General features: G+C 43.5%; 1 protein-coding gene across 1 annotated transcript in view; it reads right to left on the bottom strand.

Moving 5' to 3' along the window:
• Nucleotides 1-10,571: 10,571 nt before the first annotated feature.
• Nucleotides 10,572-23,794, bottom strand: part of LOC306698259 (synaptotagmin-9-like) — a gene marked incomplete at both ends in the record, with an annotated part of 41,638 nt that continues 28,415 nt past the window's right edge. The window contains 4 exons of the mRNA XM_079162499.1: nt 10,572-10,649; nt 18,478-18,607; nt 19,294-19,465; nt 19,631-19,751. Coding sequence (XP_079018625.1) covers nt 10,572-10,649; nt 18,478-18,607; nt 19,294-19,465; nt 19,631-19,751 — 501 coding nt within the window. The remainder of the gene's footprint in view (nt 10,650-18,477; nt 18,608-19,293; nt 19,466-19,630; nt 19,752-23,794) is intronic.

Raw genomic sequence — 23,794 nt, forward strand, 5'->3', positions numbered from 1 at the left:
ATTACTTTGCTACTTTTGCTGGAATCATATGCTATTTTATTGCATTATAAGATGAAGATTCACATCTTTTTCATACTCATGAAATCACTGTGATCAGTGGCCCTTCATGCCGCGCATGGAAGCATCTGCATGCTTCATCAGCCTGTAGTTGTACTATGTATCCTTGTGTGTTTTAATAAAATATGTAGAGCATATTTTCAAGTAACTACTAGACGTTCTTAGTTTGTGATGTATTTATTAATGGGAATGAGCTTAAGCCTACTGTTTTGTGAGTAATTGTTAGTAGGCAGGTGAAATGTGATATGACACAAAACTATATTTATAGATCTTTAGTTCTTGACTACTCTTAAAAGGATAGAGTAGTATAAAGGTAATTTGGGATGTTACATTTGTGTTAGATCTAACAAAGAGTTCCCTGTAATCACAAATTCTCCCATCAACACATCTTACAAATCCTGGTCACTAACCTATAAAGTGCATCAACCAATCTGATTAAATGACTTCAATCCTAAACTAACTTAAGGTGCCTTGAGACTGTAGCTCAGTGCAAACATGTAGTGCATCAATCTAGTGTATGCTCTCAATGCATAAATAACTGTAGTGGTAACTCTTCTGATAATAAAGGTAGAAAAGAAAAGAAACAATACCACACAGTTAACTCTGAAATTAAGAACATAAAACATTTGGTCCATTATTAAAAATAAATGATGCAGTATATCTCAATATACTCACAACATCTTATCTTTGTGCTAGCTCAAATGCACATATGGAGGCCACGGACATCAATCCTATACAGCACTACACAACGAAACATTATTATTTTCGGTACAGTACACACACATTAAATGCTTTTGAACATGAAGGATAACAGAATGCATAGAATGTATGTAGGATGGTCTTAAAACGCTTGACGTTATTAGCCTTGCAGTTCTCTCCTGAAGAGAGCACATATTGATGAATCTGTAAACATCGGATCAATTGAATCACCATCAGTGCATTTGGCGTCAAACAATATATTTCCTGACTTCTGTACACACATATCAATGTACATCTTTTGGTCGTTTTTTTACAGAAATAAAATTCAGAACATATTTACTCACACGGAAAACAACCAACGCTCCACAGGTTAGCCACTCGAAAAGAAGGATTTCACTTCCTGCTTCGCTCTTCTAGCTGAGTCAGCGTTATCTGTGCTCGGTCGAGGAATAACTGGAAGAGTTAGTTTGGATTTTTTCAACTGAGGTAAAAATTGCTGTTTCTTTCAACGGAGTCGTGTGGCTTTGAGGAGAGTGGTTTAACGGATACAGTTCCCCATCAAAAAGGCAAGGCAAGGAAAAGCGACTGTTGACAAAAAAAAGTGAAAGAAAAGTATCAGTTAAAGTGTGCGCTGTATTTAGAATATTTTCCCCACTGTACCTTGACGTCAGACAGCAGCCCTTTCCAGCAGGGAACTGTATCCGGTATGTCACTCTCATCACAGCCACGAGGCTCCATTGACAAACACAGCTTTTTTAACACTGCAGAGCACAGGTTGTTGGTCTACCACCTCTTAAATAGGTTGATTTGTGTTATTATGTGACTATCTGATCCAAAATAACGTGGCGTCCACAGCAGTACATTGCTCAGCTTCCATCCCGGTACTCCCATCTGCTTCTCCAAACTGGGAGCATTACGACCGTGATCTTAGTTACTGTAATACACACTGAATGAATAACAATAATTTATGTATCAACATCATCATGCAGAGACCTACGTCAGGTCATGTGGTACAACGTTTATAGAAGGGCTTGAGAAAATAGCATTTTGATGCTATCCATCCATCCATCCATTTTCCTCCGCTTATCCGGGGTCGGGTCGCGGTGGCAGCAGGCCAAGCAGGCTGACCCAGACTTCCCTCTCACCCGCAACATTTTCCAGCTCATACTGGGGGATCCCGAGGCTTTCCCAGGCCAGCTGGGAGATATAATCCCTCCAGCGTGTTCTGGGTCTTCCCCGGGGTCTCTTCCCAGTTGGACGTGCCCGGAAAACCTCCAGTGGGAGGCGTCCAGGAGGCATCCTAATCAGATGCCCGAACCACCTCAGCTGACTCCTTTCGATGCGAAGGAGTAGCGGCTCGACTCCAAGTTCCCTCCTGATGTCCGAGCTCCTTACCCTATCTCTAAGGCTGAGCCCGGCCACCCTACGGAGGAAACTCATTTCGGCCGCTTGTACCCGCGACCTTGTCCTTTCGGTCACGACCCAGAGTTCGTGACCATAGGTGAGGGTAGGAACGTAGACCGACCAGTAAATTGAGAGCTTTGCCTTCCGGCTCAGCTCTCTCTTCACCAAGACGGTCCGGTGCAGCGCCTGCTTTACTGCTGCAGCCGCACCGATCCGCCTGTCGATCTCCCGCTCCATCTTACCCTCACTCGTGAACAAGACCCCGAGATACTTAAACTCCTTCACTTGAGGTAGGCACTCCGTCCCCACCTGGAGGGAGCAATCCACCGGTTTCCGGCAGAGCACCATGGCCTCGGATTTGGAGGTGCTAACTCTCATCCCCGCCGCTTCACACTCGGCTGCAAACCGCCCCAATGAATGCTGGAGGTCAAGATCCGAGGAGGCCAACAGGACCACATCGTCTGCAAATAGCAGAGAGGTGATCCCGAGACCCCCGAACCTGACGTTCTCCACCGCCCGGCTGCGCCTAGAAATCCTGTCCATGAAAGTCACGAACAGGACCGGTGACAAAGGGCAGCCCTGGCGGAGGCCAACACCCACCGGGAACGTGTCTGACTTATTGCCGAGAATGCGGACACAGCTCCTACTGCAGTCGTACAGAGACCGGATAGCCCGTTGTAACGGGTCCGGCACCCCATACTCCCGCAGCACCCCCCACAAGAACCCCCGAGGAACCCGGTCGAAAGCCTTTTCCAAGTCCACAAAACACATGTAGACTGGTTGGGCAAACTCCCAGAACCCCTCCAGTAGTCTTGCGAGGGTAAAGAGCTGGTCCACTGTTCCACGGCCGGGACGGAATCCGCACTGCTCCTCTTGAATCCGAGGTTCGACAAACGGTCGGAACCTCCTTTCCAGCACCCTGGCATAAGCTTTCCCCGGGAGGCTGAGTAGTGTGATACCCCGATAATTCGAGCACACTCTCCGGTCCTCCTTTTTGAAAATGGGAACCACCACCCCGGTCTGCCAGTCCATGGGCACTGATCCCGACCCCCATGCGACACTGAAGAGGCGTGTCAGCCAAGACAGCCCAACAGTGTCCAGCGCCTTCAGAATCTCAGGGCGGATCTCATCCACCCCCGGCGCCTTGCCACCAAGGAGCTTTTTGACTACCTTAGCGACCTCTGCCAGGGATATGGGTGAGCCCCCCAGGTCTTCAGGCGCTGCCTCCTCTGCAGAGGACATGTTGGTCGGGTTTAGGAGTTCCTCAAAGTGTTCTTTCCACCGCCCGACAATGTCCCCCGTCCGGGTCAACAGTTCCCCCCCCCTGCTGAGTACAGCCTGGGGCAGGCCCTGCTTTCCCTTCCTGAGCCTTCGGATGGTTTGCCAGAACCTCCTTGAGGCCAACCGAAAGTCCTTCTCCATGGCCTCCCCGAACTCCTCCCATGCCCGAGTTTTAGCACCCGCGACCACCGCAGCTGCAGCCCTTCTGGCCTCCCGGTACCTCTCAGCTGCTTCAGGAGACCCCTGGGCCAGACAGGCCCTGAAGGCCTCCTTCTTCAGCTTGACGGCTTCCCTCACCTCCGGTGTCCACCATCGGGTTCTCGGGTTGCCGCCACGACAGGCACCGATGACCTTCCGGCCACAGCTCCTAGCGGCCGCGTCCACAATAGAGGCTTTGAACATGGTCCATTCGGATTCCATGTTCCCAACCTCCCTCGGGATGTGTGAGAAGTTCTTCCGGAGGTGGGAGTTAAAGACCTCCCGGACAGGGTCCTCCGCCAGACGTTCCCAGTTCACCCTCACTATACGTTTGGGCTTGCCGGGTCTTTCCAACCGGTTCACCTGCCATCTGATCCAACTCACCACCAGATGGTGATCAGTTGACAGCTCTGCTCCTCTCTTCACCCGAGTGTCCAAGACATACGGCCGCAGATCAGATGATACGATTACAAAGTCGATCATTGATCTCCGGCCTAAGGTGTTCTGGTACCAGGTACACTTATGAACCACCTTATGTTCGAACATGGTGTTCGTTATGACCAAACCGTGGCTAGCACAGAAGTCCAATAACGAGACACCACTCGGGTTCAGATCGGGCAAGCCGTTCCTCCCAATCACCCCCCGCCAGGTTTCTCCGTCATTGCCCACGTGCGCGTTGAAGTCCCCCAGGAGAACTATGTAGTCGGCAGGCGGCGCCCTTTCCAGGACCCCTCCCACCGACTCCAAGAAGGCCGGATACTCTGAACTGCTGTTTGGTGCATAAGCACAAACCACAGTCAGAGCCTTGCTCCCCGCAACCCGTAGGCGCATGGAGGCGACCCTCTCGTTCTCTGGGGAGAACTCCAACACAGCGGCGCTCAGCCGGGGGCTCGTGAGTATCCCCACTCCCGCCCGGCGCCTCTCACCTTGGGCAACTCCGGAAAAGGACAAAGTCCAACCCTTCTCCAGGAGCTTGGTTCCAGAGCCAGTACTGTGTGTGGAGGTGAGTCCAACTATATCTAGCTGGTATCGCTCCACCTCCTGCACCAGCTCCGGCTCTTTCCCCGCTAGTGAGGTGACGTTCCACGTCCCTAAAGCTAGTCTATGCTGCCGGTAATCGGCTCGCCCAGGCCTCCGGCCTGACCTGCCGCCCGGTCTGCATTGCACCCGACCCCGATGCTTGTCCCTGCGGGTGGTGGGTCCACAGGGTGGCTGCTCCATGTTGTTTCTTCGGGCTGAGCCCGACCGGGCCCCATGGGCGAAGGCCCGGCCACCAGACGCTCGCCGACGAGCTCCCCTCCTGGGTCTGGCTCCGGGAGGGTGCCCCGGTTTCCCTGGTCCGGGCGAGGTGGCTGAAGTCCGTGGGCTGCTTATCATTGGGGTTCTTTTGAACCGCTCTTAGTCTGGGCTCTCCCCTGAGACCTGTTTGCCTTGGGAGACCCTACCAGGGGCTACTGCCCCGGACAACATAGCTCCCAGGATCACTGAGCCACGCAAACTCCTCCACCACGGTAAGGTGGCGATTCGCGGAGGAGCATTTTGATGCTAAAACATACATATTTCATATTTCATACATATTTCGACCAAAATTTGAATGTTTGTATTTAAATACATAAGGAAACATCACAGGGAAGCTACAAAATAATTAAAAAACCTAAAAATAAGCAAACAAACAAAGGACCCGTCCTTTAAATAGCTTGAATGTAGAAGTAAAGGGGCCTATAAGAAGAAATATGCCTTTAAAGTTCTTGGTTTTCAGATCAGTTCTTTGACAGTTCAACTCACAAAATACAGCGTAGCCTGTGGCACAGTTGCTAAACTTTTCCTCAGTTTTCGGGAGGCTCATCTCACTCTGAGCACCCCAAAGCAGCCATCACAAGAACAGCACAAAATATCCACAGAGCGACACACAATTTCCCAAAAGTGCTTGGCGGCAGCTTTCTGCAAACTGCCCCCGATAGCTCAAGAAGGGATAAATTAGGTGGGCAAATTTGTCACCATATGCAACCTGAGGGCGCCTCGCTGTTGGATCACATCTAGCGCCTGTTCATGATTCTGATTACAGCCAAGAAATGCACTTTGTCTCCACTAATGCCCCTTTCATTTTTGAACGGGGCCCAGATTTCTCAGTGATCTGTGAGACTGTGAATCTAACTGACTGATTAACACCATCAGCAGCAGACATAGTGTCTCCGCATTCTCCAGTCGGTTTTATCTACAGCGGTATCGTCGTGGAAGCACTTTTCAGCTCCCCCCGGTGCCTTTGTAAAATTGAAGAGTCATCCCACTGTATTTGTAACACAGGGAGCCTCATACGGAATATTACCCCGAACAACACTCAGGACTCCCCATCGCATGCCGCCGCTGCTTTATTGTCTCACTGTTGGGCTCAGCAATCTCCCGCCTATAGAGTCTTGTTCCGGAAGTCCTCCCCGCATTGTCACACTCTCAACCTCCCAGACATCAAGGGAAATCTTGTTGAATGGCTTCATTTTCAAGACAAAAGCCTTTTTATCATCTTTGAACACGACCCATTGCCACAAAAAATGTGAAAACATATTTTATAGTACCATATTTTCAGTTGGTGCCATCATGTTCCCACATGTGCATCGGCTGTATGATCATAAGATCCTTCTTCTGGAACCTGAGGTCACTTCTCTGCATGTTGTCTCATCCAACTCAGTGTCATAATTCACCCTGCTCCATGTTTGCCCTTTTGTTTCATTCATATCGTTCGCCTCTTTTCTCTTCACTTCCTGCCTTCATGCGTTTTCCCGCTCACCTGTTCCCACTTATTCGATCAGTCATTCACTACACATACCAGCCCAGTTCCTTTGTTCTTTGGTTGCTGTTTGGAGTTTCAGTTTTACTTTCATCTGCCCGCCTTTAGAACTTTGAGCCTGTATAGTGGCGCAGGTAAACACCTGTATTTACCCTGCAATGACGTGTCAAAATGGCTGGTGTGAAAAGGGCTGTTGCAGGATACAGATTTTATGACTCTTGATGGTTGCCATGGTGTGTTTAAGCCGATTCGATTTTCTAAGGGTGCTATTTAAAAGCTACCCGGGGAAAAACTCAAAAACCAAATGAAAGGAGCATGGTTATTTTAGGGTCAAACTTCACGCCGTTGCCTTTATGATGGAATGAATACTAATACATCTGTAGAACAGCAAGATCTTTAGCTTTCCCATTTTGAAACTGCTAGCTCAGTAACCGCTTTGAAAAAAAAAAGTGTTTTTATATGACATTATGATACCTGTACCCTTAAAATGATACCATTTTCAATAATGTTCTTAATTTGATACTTCATTGGATACCTTTCATGTGACTGGGAGCTCTGTGTATGTCCCACTGACTAGCTAATGCACTCCGCTAATACGGCGGTTGTCACTGAGGCGGTTGCCCTCCGGTTCCCTCCCCCCACCCAGGTTAACACTGTAAGCGCCGTCAGCACTATTGCCATTGTTAGCACTGTTCATGCTGTTAGCGACACTAACTGCTATCCGCCCGGTTCAGCTATCTCCATGTTGAGAGCCATGCGCAGGAAAATCCCTGCTAACGAGCCAATCACACGTTTGCACGAATACAAAGTAATTTTTTCAACAGCTAAGCTGCTAAAAAAAGCACAACACGTACAAAGTAGCAGCTTCCAAAGCAGCTTCCTAAAAAAAGGGGGGGGGTTTCAGATGCTACTCACCATGAGTCACTGTGGAAAGCGGGTTACCATCATTGAACATGGGAACGCTGCGTGGAGAATACTTGTGGCTTCCAGATTGCGCAGCAGCTGCTGGTAAACCTGGATCTGAGAGACTGGAAATGAGAACACCTGCAGGGAACGGGAGTCATGGAGGCAGCTGCAAAAAAAGTTGAGGAACACAATGAGAGTACTGCAGAAAACCGAATAACCACCCCCAACTAAATACTTACCAGTTGAGGGATCTTTATAAAGTCAGGGTGGGGAATGGGCTTAAAGATGCAAATATCCATATTTTTCTATAAACAATGGATGAAATACTCATGTGTAATGTGAAAAAGGCTTATTAATGTAGTGACAAATCCACCAAGAATTATGACAAGATGCAACTTTTCGGTTTCTCACCACTCTCGAGCATCCATGCATCAAGCAGCACCAGGCGACTTTTTCTTTGTGAAATTGTCGATGTAACCCAAGGTACGCTACTTGCCCCGGCACCAAACAGCAGCAAGTCAAAGCGGGTTAGCGGGTGAACAAATTGGAGCATTTAACAGCAAGGAGTCAGATATTTATCCTGAGGAGGCGGTGAAGACCAAAGTAGAGGTACAAGTAGAGGGAAAATCTGACTTATATTCGATAGTGTTGCTACGTATCGCCTGGTTGTTTAGCAATCAACTGCTTGCTAATTGTTCCTCATCTACAAGGTCAATATGTCAATAAACCCGAATCACCACTGCAATATGTTGACAACTTGTCTTTTAATGAGCAACATTATACATGTGGACCTTTTGGCATCTCAGCCCCCATGGGGTCCTATCTCCATTGAAGGTGTGTGCGTGTTGTCAGAAGCTCTTCATATGTCTTTCAATCACAGCGGTGGGTTGGGAGAGCTCACAGCACAGGTGTGAGGTGGGGGGGTAAAAAGCCTGAGGGGGATATATATATGTGTGTGTGTGTGTGTTTATACCTCTCTGTCGCATTCAATCTCTCGAACTCTCTCTGAGACATTCGCTCACACTTCCCATAAAACAAACCATTCTGTGTACATATACATATATATATTTATATATATATAGAGAAATATTTATTAATAACATCTGAATGGACAATTTACACAGTCTGCCTTAAGTTCATACTACATCTTGTGTTTACGCTTTGATTAGTATCTCACAACAAAAGAGATTTCAAAAAATGACTCACAGAAAAATGATGCATGCACTGTACCCTACAAACACAGAAGAAATTCTCATTGTTATTTGTGACAGTGTCCAATACAAAGACATAAACAATACTGGCATTAGTCTGAATTTCAAAAAACAAACACTGGCTCCATTAAAACAACAGCAGGGTGTGGTTTAAACTAACAGCATAAAGTCCAGTTACAGGTAGATTCAGGAAAGATTCTGAGTCGTCATTATTTTTTTTGTGATGACAAAGCCCGAATCAAAAAGGAACAATCCCACTGGTTTGACAATATGAGCCATAAAACAAGGCTTTCTGAAGAGGGCAGACCTGCATCTGCAACACATTCTCACTCCCAACTCGTCAAATACCAACGCTTGGACCGTGGCCCTACACTTCACACTATGATGCTCCAGGTTTCCCTCAAGCGTCAGTTCTGGCCGTGGCGGGGACGGCGTGTTTGTATTTCACCAAATTCTCTTTCTTTTTCAAATAAACTCCCGGCAACAAAACCACTTAGTTAAGTTTAGGAAAAGAGTGTGGTTGGCGTTAACGTACTAACGACTCATGGCTAGCGAGTGACAAACAAGGGTAAGAGTTGGGTTGAACGCATGCGAGTCATGTGACCCACAACTGACCTGAAAAAATGTCAATATTTACTGACTGACCAAGCGTCGCGATTGGAGTTGAAAGTGAGACCTTGTTGGCATCTGCAACTATCAGGGAATATTGTATTGTTTTAAACTATTTTCTTGGATTTGTCCATAATTTCTATCAGTTATGGTAACACTGTATTCAGCAGAGTACAATACCAATATGATTGTTCCACTAGTGTGTACGTCGACCATTAATACACTTTATTTTGTCAAATATAATGCTTAAGTTGTAATAAACCAGAATTATCTTTAACCCAAGAACCCAAGAATATCACTGTCTAGGTTTACAGACACAATAAGTTTGCTTTTCCGACAAAGAAATGTAGAATATGCCAATTTGAATCTGGTTTCAGGAGCATTGCATGTATACAGAACAATTGGAATATGCTTTTCAATTGGGGTGTTTACGTCAGTTTGCGACACACAACCGCTTGCAGGTCTACGGCCGGCTCGGTGTGATGTAAACAAACTTGCCGACTGGTTGCAGAGATGCGCGCCCAAAAGAAAAGCCCAAAAGTTCTGGTCAGACGGAAAAACAAGACTTGGATATGCGCAAATATCGCAACCGAAGGGCAAAAAACTTTTGTGCATGTGAACAGTCAGTGAGATCATTAGCAGTTGCCCTTTAGCCAGAAGAACAAGCCCCTTTCACCGTCACCACCAACACCTCATTTTGACCACACCCTGTGAACAAAGTATGACAATTTTAACATGCAGTAAATAAAACCCCCCTTTATGTTCCCTCTGTTCGCTGCTTTACACATTCTTGGAGCAAATCCTCTTCACTTTACATCTTTGCAGGAAGTGTTCTGTGAGAAAGTTGCAGATAAAGGTAAAACTAAGGCTTTGTTCATGTCTGCATGAAACAAATGTTTAAAAGAGAGCTAAAACATTGTCGATCTGAACAGGAAGGCCCTGTCTGTCATTTCTAAATCTGCAAACCGCACCTGTCTAACTCTTACTGCATCTATGAAAGCTCATCACTCACACGAATCACAATCACGGCCTAGAAACAAATGATTTTTGGTCCACAAAACTGAGATTTGTTACAAAAGCTCGACCTGTTAGATAATCTCAACCTGTTAATGCCGTCAGCAACAGCTCAAAAATGACAAATGAAAGCACTGTAGTAGATCAGTTGGAATGTAGTTAAAGTGATGTTTGGTTGTGATGAAGGAAAGAAAGAAGAGGGAATTGGCTTTTGCAGCGGTCTTAGCAAACTAAAGCTTTTCAATCTAATGACACGCCAGCTTGAGTAATAGCTTTTAGCTGATGCTTCTACTGTAGTCGCTTGTTAGTCACACTATATTTTTTAACATTTCACTACGACTATCTGCAGGTCATCTATCGCTCTACCACCCTGAGGCTGTGTGTGTGTGTGTGTGTGTGTGTGTGTGTGGTCATGGGGATGGTGGTGTCTTGAGGGAATTGGTGGATCCTCCTTGGCTTCCACTCCCCGTCGCTCCCTGTCCGACCCACTGGACCGCAACAGAGGAGAGAGAGGGATGGAGAGAAAGACGATCTGGTTAGATGCAAACAGAAGCCAAACAAAACTAAAGGTCTAATGTAATCTAAATTGTATTTACATCATGTATGGAACTCATTATCCTATGAGACGCACACCTCATAGAGCACCATCACATGCCATTAACCAGGAAACCATCTATAGTAAGTTCTGTGTAAGGCCGGCAAGAGCCTTAGAGAGTTTTTTGGGCTTTGTCACTCATCATTCACCAAAAGCACTCGGTGACCGAAGAGCCGAATTAACCTGGAAATTGTCAATTATATTTGCACATGTGAATGCAATCGCTGGCACTTCAAAGATCTCATCACCAAAGTTGTATTTTTTAAAGCAGTGAAAATGCTCTTGGAAGAGGAGCCAATGTTCCATGATATCCATTGGAAACTAGATTTGTCCATTTTTAAGAGACAAACACACTGAAGCTCCTTTAGAAAATGTCTTTAAAATGGAAATCTAATGCCTTATTTATTCATATGATAAGAAATACTATGAAAGTGTTCTTTAAATTTAATGGACAGATTTGTTTGCGTACAAGTGAAAGTTTTGCCTGATGATGGCACTTGAGGAAAGGTCAAAATAGGCATCCAAAGCATGAGAATTAATCATCCGGGGACACAAAGTGGGTCAAGGGGACATTTTGACATCATGGTGGTGTTGGACAAAAAGTCAGGGGGGTCACAAAATCACAAGAATAATCATAGGACAAATACAAACAATGAAATACTATATCAAATTTCATATATTCTGGACCACATCGGTGGACAACCAATTAAAGCAATCTGATTGGTTCACAGCCATACTATACCACTCCTATGCCGTCGGATGCGGAGTGGAGAAAAGAAAGACTAATGTGTTTTATGGTTGCTTAGCGACACAGTCACCGAGGGATCACTTCCGCCAACATGGAACTTGTTACGGATACAAAGTAACAAAGTTATCTGTTAAAATCAGGCGACAACCTCCGGTTCTGCCGAGTTAAGCCAATGCGAAGTGTCTTAAAACTTACATTCTCTACTGACCACCAGGGGGCGACTCTTCTGGTTGCAAAAAGAAGTCTGGTTGTATAGAAGTCTATGAGAAAATGACTCTACTTCTCACTTGATTTATTCCCTCAGTAAACATTGTGAACATGAGTTCATGGTCTCAAGCTCTAGTTTAAAGTTGTCTTCAATGATGTTCATTTAGTAAATTATGGTCCAGTTTAGATTAAAATAGACCATAAAGCGGAGTATGCTTTAGGGCGGGCTTACTGTGATTGACAGGTCGCTGCTTCTACCAGAGCCATATACGGTGTCTTTAAGTCACTTCTCCCCATTCCGAATATGGTAACTTCTGTACATTGGCTGAAAAACAAACATGGCGACGACCGCAAACCAAGATGGCTACGGCGAAATCGCTAAACTCAAGGAATTAAAATCGCAGTCCACAAACCAATGGGTGACAACACGATGACTACGTTTGTGGCTAAAACCTGCTATGAAATTGAAAAATTTCAGTTAAACATCTATGGAGGAAACTGAATCCCCAAAAATGAATCCACCGGTAAACAACATGCAGCGCTATGTAAGGAGGTTCTACAGTGCTGCAGGAATGACGTGTTTTTGTAGGCTAACTACAGGGATTAGCATCGCACCGTTCCCTCTACAAAAAAGCCATTTGACTTTTGCAGAAAATAAGCTTAGCTTTCTGATACTTACATGCTTTGTCAACGCTTTCATCGATGAGGGAGAAAAGGCTTGCAGGGCTACCAATCTTGCTAAGTGCATGCTAATTGTCAGTCAGCCACCTCGTTAGCTCAAAATGAGGCAATCATTTCACACAGTTAATTCAAAAGACTCCTTTTTTTCGTGGAGAAGTGGACGGAGGAGGTTAGCTGATAAGCTAAGACGGCCTCCACCATATTGGACTTTCTTTCGCTCCCTCGAAGGACGCGGACCTCGAAGAGGCTCTGTCAAGACGACTCACTATTGGTCAACAATTTGCTGTGAAATTTCTGGTGTAGCCAGACAGTTTAAATGTCAGAAAGGCTGCCAAATGAATACATTCTTTTGTAGATTCTATCAATATATTACTTTTTTTTTTTTCTCAGAGTTGATATGACTTTCAACTGATCTGAATTCAACCTGCCTTGATGCAGGTTGAGCGAACACGTTTCCATGGCGATACTGTGAGACTGAAAAACTGGCTTTCAAACACATTAACCACGCTTCACCAGAGCGCCCCCTGCAGTGTGCCTCTCGTCTTAGTCAACCGCTTGTTCCTGTCACAAAGTGGAGCCAACATGAGCTTTCTGCATTCTTCGTTTCCTTTGCTTTCCGCTCAACAACATCAGTACTGGCTTGAAACCACTCTGGGGAATTTAAGAGCATCTTGTTGTTGGTCCTGGCCTTGTGTGTGTGTGTGTGTGTGTGTGTGTGTGTGTGTGTGTGTGTGTGTGTGTGTGTGTGTGTGTGTGTGTGTGTGTGTGTGTGTGTGTGTGTGTGTGTTTACAGTCTTGGCCGAAGAGATCGAGTCGGTGAATTATTAATGCTCTCAGACTGTGGTCAGAGGGTCAGTGAGACTCACTCCAACACTTCAGAAAAGCCTTTACAGCCTAAAGTGCATAAGGAAACTGAGTGTGAATGTGTGTGTCAGCCAGAGAAACACAGATGTTGCATGTTGAAGTAATCTATAAGTCTTTATATCTCAATACTTTATTTGTAATAATTGTGTCTGCGTGTGACGTATCCAGTGGGCCTGGTTCCCGCGGGACTTCCGTGTGGATCTTTTAAGAAAACACAAATAAGCCATTAGTCTGGCTCTCTGGTCCTGCTGCTGCAGTCCAGTGCTGCTGCTAATGACCTCAGATAAGCCGTGGCTACTGGAGAGTGTCTGACAAAACCTGCGTTTGTGTGTGTGTGTGTCTGTCTGTGTGTTTTCGTGCTACACAAGTGACCCTAGAGACAGCGTGAGAGCTCTTCTTCTAGCTTCACTGTCGTTGCCGATGTCGGGGTCACTGACCTTCCACTAACACTGCAACTCCTCCGGTAGACGCAGTGTGACAGCTAACACTTCATTTATTTCTGCGGGTTAAAGCAGCGCCTCAGTAACACACGCGGGTGAATTTACAAAGGATGGATCGCGGCCGATTGTCGCAGCGCGTCATTGAAGTCTGCTTTCTATTTGAGACATTTTTTTACTTTATCAAATATCTGCAGAGATCGAGTGCGTCTCCACATTAAGAGAGGCGCTGTGCGCATTTAGAGATTTAAATCTCACATATGTTCTGAAGTTTAAAAAAAAAAGAAAGACATATAGGAGAGCTTTATTACATTTTATTTTTTAGGACAAATCATGCAAGTTTGAGCAGACAGCTCCTATAAATGCACTTAAGTTGCCACCAACTCTGAAGATGCTAATCATTTCACTTTATCTGCGCATGTCCATTTTGCGCTAAATGCCTAATTTGAATATGCGCTTATATCACGAGACGTGGGAAGAATCCTGGTACCAGGATGCTATTTGACAAGATATACGTGGAAAACATATCTAACTGCCTGTACATCCGCTTACTGAAACACAACAAAATCCAGTTGAATTGTTAGTTTCCCGTTACTCCTCTGACTCACACACACGTACACACAAGTTAAGTGAAAATATGTGGAAGACATATTCTGACTTGAACTGCCCTAAAACAAGTTCCTTTGGTGTTGTTGAAATACTTTATATTCCATGAAAAGGAAACGGATCGATTGATATAAAGCACCGAATTGCACAAATAACAAACCTGCTGACCTATTCAGACCAAATTTCATCCTCCAACTGTAGCTTATTTTTTTCCAGAGGAGTTATTTGTAAAGTTCATAGTTTACGTTGCTCATAAATGGTATCATGCATGACAATAGGATACCTGAAGAGTACAAGCTGTTGCCTCATATCCAATAAAGCTCTCAATTTCTTTGCAAGTTCTTGTTTTCTACCTAGAAAAGCAATGGTGTGTATTTTGTTCAAAGGTTCTTTTTAAGGAGCATTAATATAGCAGCAAACAACTATTTGTGATGTAAAGATACAATGGAGTAATGTCTACCTGAGCAGAGAAGGAAGTCACTCTATGTGATCGAACTTCTCTGTGCTTCGTTGTATAGCGGGGCCGGCCGTGTGTGCCTTTTAGTGAATGTGTGTGGGCCATGCTGCACTGACAAGTGAAGCCAATGTGGAAGTGTCTTAAAACTGCGTTCTCTTTATTGACCAGCAGGGGGCGACTAATCGGGTTGCAAAAATAAATCAGATTGTATGGAAGTCTATGAGAAAATAACCTTACTTCTGTCGTAGAATATTTTTATGTTAATCGGGAGAAGAGAGTGTTATTCGCAAATCAAAATAATCCAAGTCTCCAAATCATTCAAAGTTGTCCTGTTCCATTTATTCTCTTGCAAGAGGGAGAATCCCCCAACACAGCTCTTCACACAGAGTCTGCTGGAAGCATTCTTCAACATCAGTTCAAATCCTCACACACTATATACTACAGCAGGAACAGTCTCCTCCTTTAGACAGGTCAAAGGTGTCTTACGCTGGTTGATCTGATCTCCCATTTTCCATTGATCTCATTGTCAGATTCATTTACATTAACCTAAACATCCCCAGGACAGGAACAAACCCCCAGTGTGACCCTTTGATCATCTTCCTGTGTCTGTCTTTACGGTCCTCTAAAGTAAACAGTAACTCTCAGTTCCTGATCTGATCAGAGATGGGCAAAGATACATCAAAATGTATTTTGATACAAAATACAAAATACCCCCAAATAAATGTATTACAACAAAATACAAAATACAAAATACTGGTGCCAGAAAATGTAACAAAATACATGTATTTTGTATTTAAAATATAGGAAATACTTTTTCTGGATTTTCTGTTTTCTCACAATTTGGTATAGCAGAGCATTCAGGTTTATATAATGTACACAAAGCTCTGGTGAACCCCACAAACAGGAAGAACAGTCACAGAATGTCAGTGTAACTAAGCAAAGCTATTAAAAGACAACAACTTGATTGATTATGTATATATATATATTTTTATTAATGGGACTTAACAACCCATATACTTTTTGTATCAACAAGAACATATTCATCACATATGACATACAAGCTCCCAATCTCCCTCTTCCTATAGCTAGCTACTCGACTGATAAGCTAACTTGCTAAACACTGGCTATGCACTAGCCTAGACAGCATGCTAGCGTCATTAGCATGTTAGCATCGATCGCTAGCTTGATATTATAACCATCACCATGTATATACAATAGGCTATGTAGCCAGACCCAGACATAAGTTATACATCAAGCTAGTTGACATCTGTCACACTCAGATACAATATTTAACTTGACAGACAATCCGTTGAACTTGAAGATCTGAAGACTGAACTCGTGAACTGTTTTTTGATTCGTGGAGAAAGTATTTTGAGTATTTTAAATACAAAATTACTCCACTCTAAAGTATTTTGTTACAAATTACATTAGATTTTTAATCGGCCCTATCAAATACAAATTACAAAATACTCAAAAGTAATTGAAATACGTATTTCAAATACAAGTAATAGAAATACTGCCCATCTCTGGATCTGATCATAAATCATGTTTACACAGAGCTATCTGTTCTTACCCCATGTATGGACAGAGCTAAATATCTCTACCTCTGTTCTTCTAATGTTTCTAACCATTTCATGATACTGATATATATTTTTTACCTTTACACTTCTCTCTTGATTCATTACCTCAGTAAACATTGTAAACATGAGTTCATGGTCTGAATCTCTAGTTTCAAGTCTTCTTCCTTCAATACAGCATGATGTTCATTTAGTAAATGATGGTCCTTTTAGAGTAAAATTGACGATAAAACAGTGTATGCTTTAGGGCGGCGTCTTTACGCCACTCCTCCGCAGTCCAAATATGGTCACTTCCGTTTACTGATTGCAAAATACCAATACGGCGATGGCCAAAATGCCGAACATGAGGCTTCAAAACGATAGTTCACAAACCAAAGGGTGACGTCGCGACACTGCGTCCACTTCTCATGTCTTATATACAGTCGATGGTGTGTGCCCCACTGGCTGGCTAATCACCGGCGTTCTGCACTGCGCTCATACCAATGGTAACTGTAACTGTAACATACCCAGGTATGTTACAGCTGGTGTGATGCCATCGTAAAACGGTCTCTAGTTTTGTATAGTTTTTGTGAGGTTGCAAGGTACAAGTTCTGGATTCTGAAAATGGACTGGGGAACTGGGTTTCTTTTTTATTTAATATTTTTATCACAAGGGATTTCACGTAACCTGAGATCAAATTTCTCTGTTAAATGAAATACGTGTCGCAGCCATCGTTCTAAAGTGTCGGTATCAGTTGGGAAAAGCAGCACGCATAGGTTAAGTAAGTCATCTGAATGGTAAAGCAATCAAGATAGATACTCATTAGACATCAGCTGGCCTGATTTTAGATGGAAATGTCATTAGGGTGGCTGAGAAAAGTCAGACATGTTCATTAGAGGTGGAATAATACTGCTCATAATGAGCACCGTCAGACCTCCTCTGGTAGAAATTAATGATGTCTACAGAGGATTTGTGTCAATGGTCCTCATGACGACTTATGTTAAACAGCTAACAAGCTAGCTAGTGGCTATTACATCTACTCAGGAATATTAAACATTCCAACACATCTCCTCATAGAGCTGAAGACACGTATGAGCCGGCGGAGGCTGACGTTCCATAGCTGATCCTCACATTTATCCAGACAGCAATCCATTTTAAAGCGTTTTATCTTCTGACTCGTTCAGCTGAATACAAATAGATTTAGCCTTGACAACTCGACATGAATTTACATGAATCAGTCCAGCATCTGTTTTAGTTTTTTTTATAATGAATGTGGGCAGGGGATTCAGAAATAGAAACAGCTCAGTGAATGTAGCCACCTCTCTCTCTCTCTCTCTCTCTCTCTCTCTCTCTCTCTCTCTCTCTCTCTCTCTCTCTCTCTCTCTCTCTCTCTCTCTCTCTCTCTCTGTGTAAGCTAAGTGCCTCTGTTGTGGCAATCCCAGAAAAAACAAGTCAAGTACAGAGGGATATGCAGTATTTCTGTTATGTAATTGTTTCTTTTTTTTTTTCTCACTGGACCTAAAAAACGAAATGCACAACGCGGCAACATGAAATACAAGACTCATTTAGGAGTCTCTTCATTAATGTTTCTGATGCCTTTTTCTGTTTTGAATGAAGACTCTTCATCTCTACTCTACTCTACTGTACTCACCTTTTGTGTATTTATTCTTTAAATATTCCTACACAAGTATGTTTTTGCTTGAATCTCTTGGCTTACTTAGCCTGAGTGTGAGGGACCAGCCCACTGATATATGAAGACAAACCCATTGCATAGCATACATCGAAGGCTCTTCACCGCTAGGTAATCTGATGGGTTTTTTTCATCAGCAGTGAATGGTCATTCAACGAGAAAGTCATTCGGACCTAATGTTGACTGTATACCAAATGTTAAGTCATGCCAGTGGCCGCTCGTCGATTTGGTCCACCACTCTGGTCCAGACAAACAACTAGAAGATGGTTTATCATCAAATGAAACATTCATGTTGTCCATAAGATGAACTAAAGATGAAGACTGACCACCATGGGATTGTTATTTTTGTTTCTTAGTAACATTTCTTGACTACTACTGTAGACTGTTTAGGTGATGCTTAGAGGCTTACTTTGAAAGCACAGATTAAAACCTTTATTGGACTGTATTCTACCTATTGTACACAAGCAGCCCATACCTCTATGAGTGGGTGCCAGTGTGCAATGGGTTTCCGTGGGTATGACAGCATCTCGTTCCAGTGGTCTCGCCCCAGGCTCTCCGCCTCGTTGCCCACCCTGCACACCCCGATCACTTCATTATGTCCGACCCTGCAGGACAGAAAGAACATCACTCACAAATGTTGCATCAGTAAATGTACTGTGGATGAAACACGTATACATACTGTAGGTCAAGGCGACAGGTTATTTAGGGCAGAAAAAGTTTAAGTGATACTGAGTATGCACAACATGCATAACATGGGTCATAAACATGTTCATTTTCAATATAGCGGGATTAATAAAGTAACTATCTACCTATAATTTGATACAGGGCCGGTCATGCTATGTAGTGTAAACAAAGTTTTCTCACAAATCTAACTGAAACTTGGTTCAAAAAATGTCCTGCAAGAAAGAAAGTCAACGGTATAATCATTTTTTATAAGATGACACAAAACATAATCATACTGGTGTCAAATGTATTGTTTTTGCTGCAATTCTGACAATAACAAAACAATTAATACTTAAGATGGTTAATTTATGGGTTCATAAGTGAATACATATATTTAGTTTGGTGTCCCCATGTTTGTAAAAAAAACACACTCTTGGATGCCTCTAGGGTTGATCAAATATGATGAATGCCATCCAACAAGTCCAACAAACTAACCCCCCCAAAAAAACCGCAATGGAGTGCAATAAAGGCATACATTTTCATTTAAATTTCATTTTTTGTTAAATCTAATTATCCCACCTTTTTCTTTCCACCTGAAAAAGGCACTGTACGTAGTGAACTCACTAACCGATCATAATCCATGACAGCTATGAGCAGGCTGATCTGGTCAATGTTCTCAGGAGGAACATCAAAGACAATGGCTTCATTGTACACGGGGTTCAGAGTGTTACGCTTGGTTGACGTCTTCCTCTTCTTTAGCCTCCGGCCTTCACACATCAGGGACACTTTCACATACGGATCTGTAGAGAAGTAACACGTGGCAAGTTCGTGGAGGACGCCAAAATGTCTTGGCGCGGAAAGCCATTAAAGAAAATACTATGTTGACTAAGCACTTGAGTGCCTGGTGTGTACGTCTGACTAGACCAGATCTCAGTGGAATCACTGCTTTGTCAGTCAGAACTCACCTGAAGCTCCTGTGATGTCCATGGCTTTGAGATTTCTGGCTTTGATCATGGTGATGGTGAGCCTGCCAGCCGTGGGGAGATAGCACAATGAGAACATCAGCTCTCCTAGGTCCACATTATCCTGTAAAGAAATATAAGACATTTATATATTAATACTGCTTGTTCTCCTATTATCAATATTTTAAATACAGGAAGTGATGTCTCTTCTTTTAATGGTGGTCTATGGGAAAATGTTTTTTCGGGCTGTAGGGGACTTTATAGTTGCTGCACAGTTGGCCACTGGAATAGGCTGAAACTGACGGCAATAAAGTGTATTGCATGGCCGTGCTCACATGGACATACATGTGCATGTGAGCATGAAATACAAACAAAATAATGAACGCCCTTGCAAAAGCATTGCCACATAGCGCTACAAGTGGTCAAAAAGAGGCACTAAACTAGGGCTGGAGGACATTGTTGGGGAAAAAAAAGAGGATAAATGCTTCAGTCTGGTGCACTTTGAAGGCAACGTGTTGTGCTCTCGTAAACAATTAAACAAACACATTAGTTGTATAGATATGAATGGTGATGACAGCAAAAAAGTCACACCCACAAAGCATGGTCAACGAGAAGGGGTCCGTATTGCCGACATCGTCGGGAGGCCCGTCCGTCCACGCAGGGAGAGAGGGCGCAATGATTAGTCCGAACTAAATCTGGTGGCGGTGCACTGCTCGCGGAGAGGATCCCCCCACAATTAGAGGCCATCCCTTACTCACCAAGTTGATTCCCCCAGGCAGAAACAAACCCCATCCATTGAGAAGTGGAAAAATATATACAGTTCATTTTAAACTGTGGTGGGCCTCTCTAGACTGTAGGTAATTAATGGGAAATGGAGAATGGAGTTTCCCTTTTATGTTTGTGTTCATTTGCCGACATAGTACGTCCTCCGATGTAGCTATTGTGCATAGGTTTATCGCAGCGTCAATGCTGAACAATGCATCGTGCAGCCCGACATTAAGCTCATTAACTTAACATACAAGCTGAAACAGATATCGGCTACACAGCTCAAGAAAAAGCAAGGGTTTTCCCTTGCTCGTCAAAATCGGCAAAATCTCAGACAGTCACATTTAGAATGAAAGAGAACTGCTTAGCTTGCAAGTAAGCAAAGAGTGTTAGACATTGGGTTTGTAATGTTAAGCTTGAGAAAAACGACTTGAGAATAGTCAATTAAACCAAAGTAGGTTAAGGTTTAGTGAGGGTAAAGTAACGGTTGAGTCAAATCCCCAAACATCAATGGGTAGATTCAACAGAAGGCACATTATAATATGTTACACAAGTCTTTGCACCTCGGATATGGATCATGCCTGTGACACCTCCGGTAAAAAGAAAAAAAAAAATATGGAATCCTTTTTAATCACATCTGCAATATGCCGCAACAGCATGACTCATCATTAATCATTATGTTTTTCTATCACAGGAATGTCTTCTCTTTATCATTTAAATGTTATGCAAGCTGGTTTTGGATATTTGTTGCATCTTTAAGTCAGTATTTGTATAAACGTGTGGTGTCTGCCATCAGATTGAAATTACTCCTGTCTTCCTTTGAGAATATCCCTGCTTTCACAACTTACCCACAGTCATGCACATGCCAAGCTCTTTCCCCAATTAACACATCTGAAAATAACGTGTGATGGTGTGAGAGCGAGTGGTGCGTTCGTGAGGCAAAGGCCTAAACAAGGTTTCTTACAGAGAAAACTGATCTCTAGTTTTACGCTTTCTCCCACACAATGGGCTGACACAGACCTCCCCGTTACAGAATCTCAAATAAGAAGTGAAAACAGACAAAATTGAATAACTTATTTGGAGGGGTCCCTCCTATGTTCCCCAGGTGTACGAGTCACATAATGGGAACATGACAAAGGGTCCTATGATCCCCAGTTCTACATGTTCTCTCCCAAAGTCCTATGTACCTAAGCTCTACATCAGTGGTTCTCAAATGGGGGTACGTGTACCCCTGGGGGTACGTGAAGGCACTCCAGGGGGTACGTGAGATTTTTTTTAAATAGATTTAAAATTAGCATCCATTCAAAAATCCTTGAAAAATAGTTATTTAAGAAATATTCAATAAGTGTAAGTGTAATAAGTGTAAGTTCATAAGCTGAATTTTATATTCAGTAGGCTATTCAATTTCATTATCCTAAACAATACAATCTTCAGTGTTGACAGTTTAATATATCAGACACTGATGATCTTTTTTTCAACCATAAATGCTTTGCGCTGGTTAGGGGGTACTACACTGCTCTACATGTTCTCTCCCAGGGTCCTTTGTTCCCAAGGACCTATGTTCCCCTAACCTGTTCCTCACTCCCAACTTGTCACAAACAAATGCTTGGTCAGGAACCCTTAGCATCCCTTTTAAACACACTGGGTACCCCTTGGTGTGACTTAGGTTTAGGGAACACATTTTTTAGGTTTAGGAAAAGATAGTGGTTTGGGCTCAAATAAGTATGTTTTTGACAAGCTTGGAATTAGAACTGGCTTGTTCCCCAGATCTATAGCACAAAATGGAAACCTGCAAAAGATGTTCTCCAGCTCTATTCTCTCAATACGACGCGCTATCAGCTGCTCATCAAAGGGAACATAGCATGAAGTTGAATAGCACCCTAGGAAAAGTCCCTGACAACATATCTTTGAAAAAGTTTGACCTACTTAATGTGTGTTGGAAAACATAGAATATTGTACTGGAAAAAATAGGATCCTGGAAACATAGGATCTTGGAAATATAGGACACTGGGAACAAAGGACCCTTTGAACATAGGGCCCTGTAAACATAGCATCCAAGGAACACAGGACATGTAAATATAGGACCATGGGGACATAGGGCCCTGGGAATGTAGGACCTTGGAAATATAATACTCTGGGAACATAGGACCCTGGAAACATAGGGCCCGGGGAAAACAGGACTTTTTTTAATATAGGACCCTTGGAACATAGGACCCTGGAAACATAGGACCATGGGAACATAAGACACTAGGAAGATAGGACTTTTGATATATACGTATGACAATGGGAACATAAGACCCTGGGAATGTAGGACCCTGGAAATATAACACTCTGGAAACATAGGTTTTTGGGAACATAGGACCCTAGGAACATTTTGTAATATAGCAACCTGACAAAGGACCTTGGAAATATAAGACCCTGGGAATATAGATATGCCCCCAATTTTGTATACTTAATCACTACAAGGAATTTTAAAAGGCAACTGGCAGATGTGGTTCCAGTTGTTTAAGCATCTGCAAATAAAAGTCATTAAATGTACCGATGGCTCTACTATTATAACAAAAACTCTCTCTTGCTTCTCTGAATTAATGTGCTTTGTATTTCAATGGACACCTTGCAGGTTAACACAACTATCTGATGTGTCTAAAAGCATTCTGTCCAATCAATGATTAATACACAGGATGTTAGTGATTTTGTACTTAGTCTTTGTCAGAAGCGACCAATTAGATAGAAAGCCTAGTTAAAGGTCACTACTGCTGAAACTGGAAAATCATTGTATCCCTTGGACATCAATATTTACTATTTCTGATGCTGATTAGGATTAATTGAAGTCAGTCTATATGGGCCGCCACACACAGACACACACACACACACACACACACACACACACACACACACACACACACACACACACACACACACACACACACACACACACACACACACACACACACACACACACACATTAGGATGCTACTGCTCTGGGAAAATCAAATTGAACAAAACGAGTTGATTCATTACGGATGTCAGCATCGACACGCCTGAAAGCATTGAAACACACATGCGCTCACACATATGCACATATGCACACACAAACACACACTTACACACAGGAGCAGAGTTGTTCAGGATCTGTGACATTTTGATCTGCGTGATGAGTTGATTCATCACAAGTTGCTGAGGCAGAGTCCACCTCTGACACTGCATCGTCATTGTAACTTTACAGCTTGTGCTGTCTCCAAGGTGGTGAAACACATGTATGAATTTCTGGCGCAAGCACAGGAACTCACACACCAATAAACACAAACCGGCAGGCACTCCCACAAACCGGCAGCAAACCCTTTAGCCCTTCAGGAGATAATGTGATATCCTCCTCCCAACACACACACTCATGCAGCACAC

This window comes from Pholis gunnellus (assembly GCF_910591455.1).
Source record: "Pholis gunnellus genome assembly, chromosome: 7".
NCBI classification, from domain to species: Eukaryota; Metazoa; Chordata; class Actinopteri; order Perciformes; family Pholidae; genus Pholis; species Pholis gunnellus.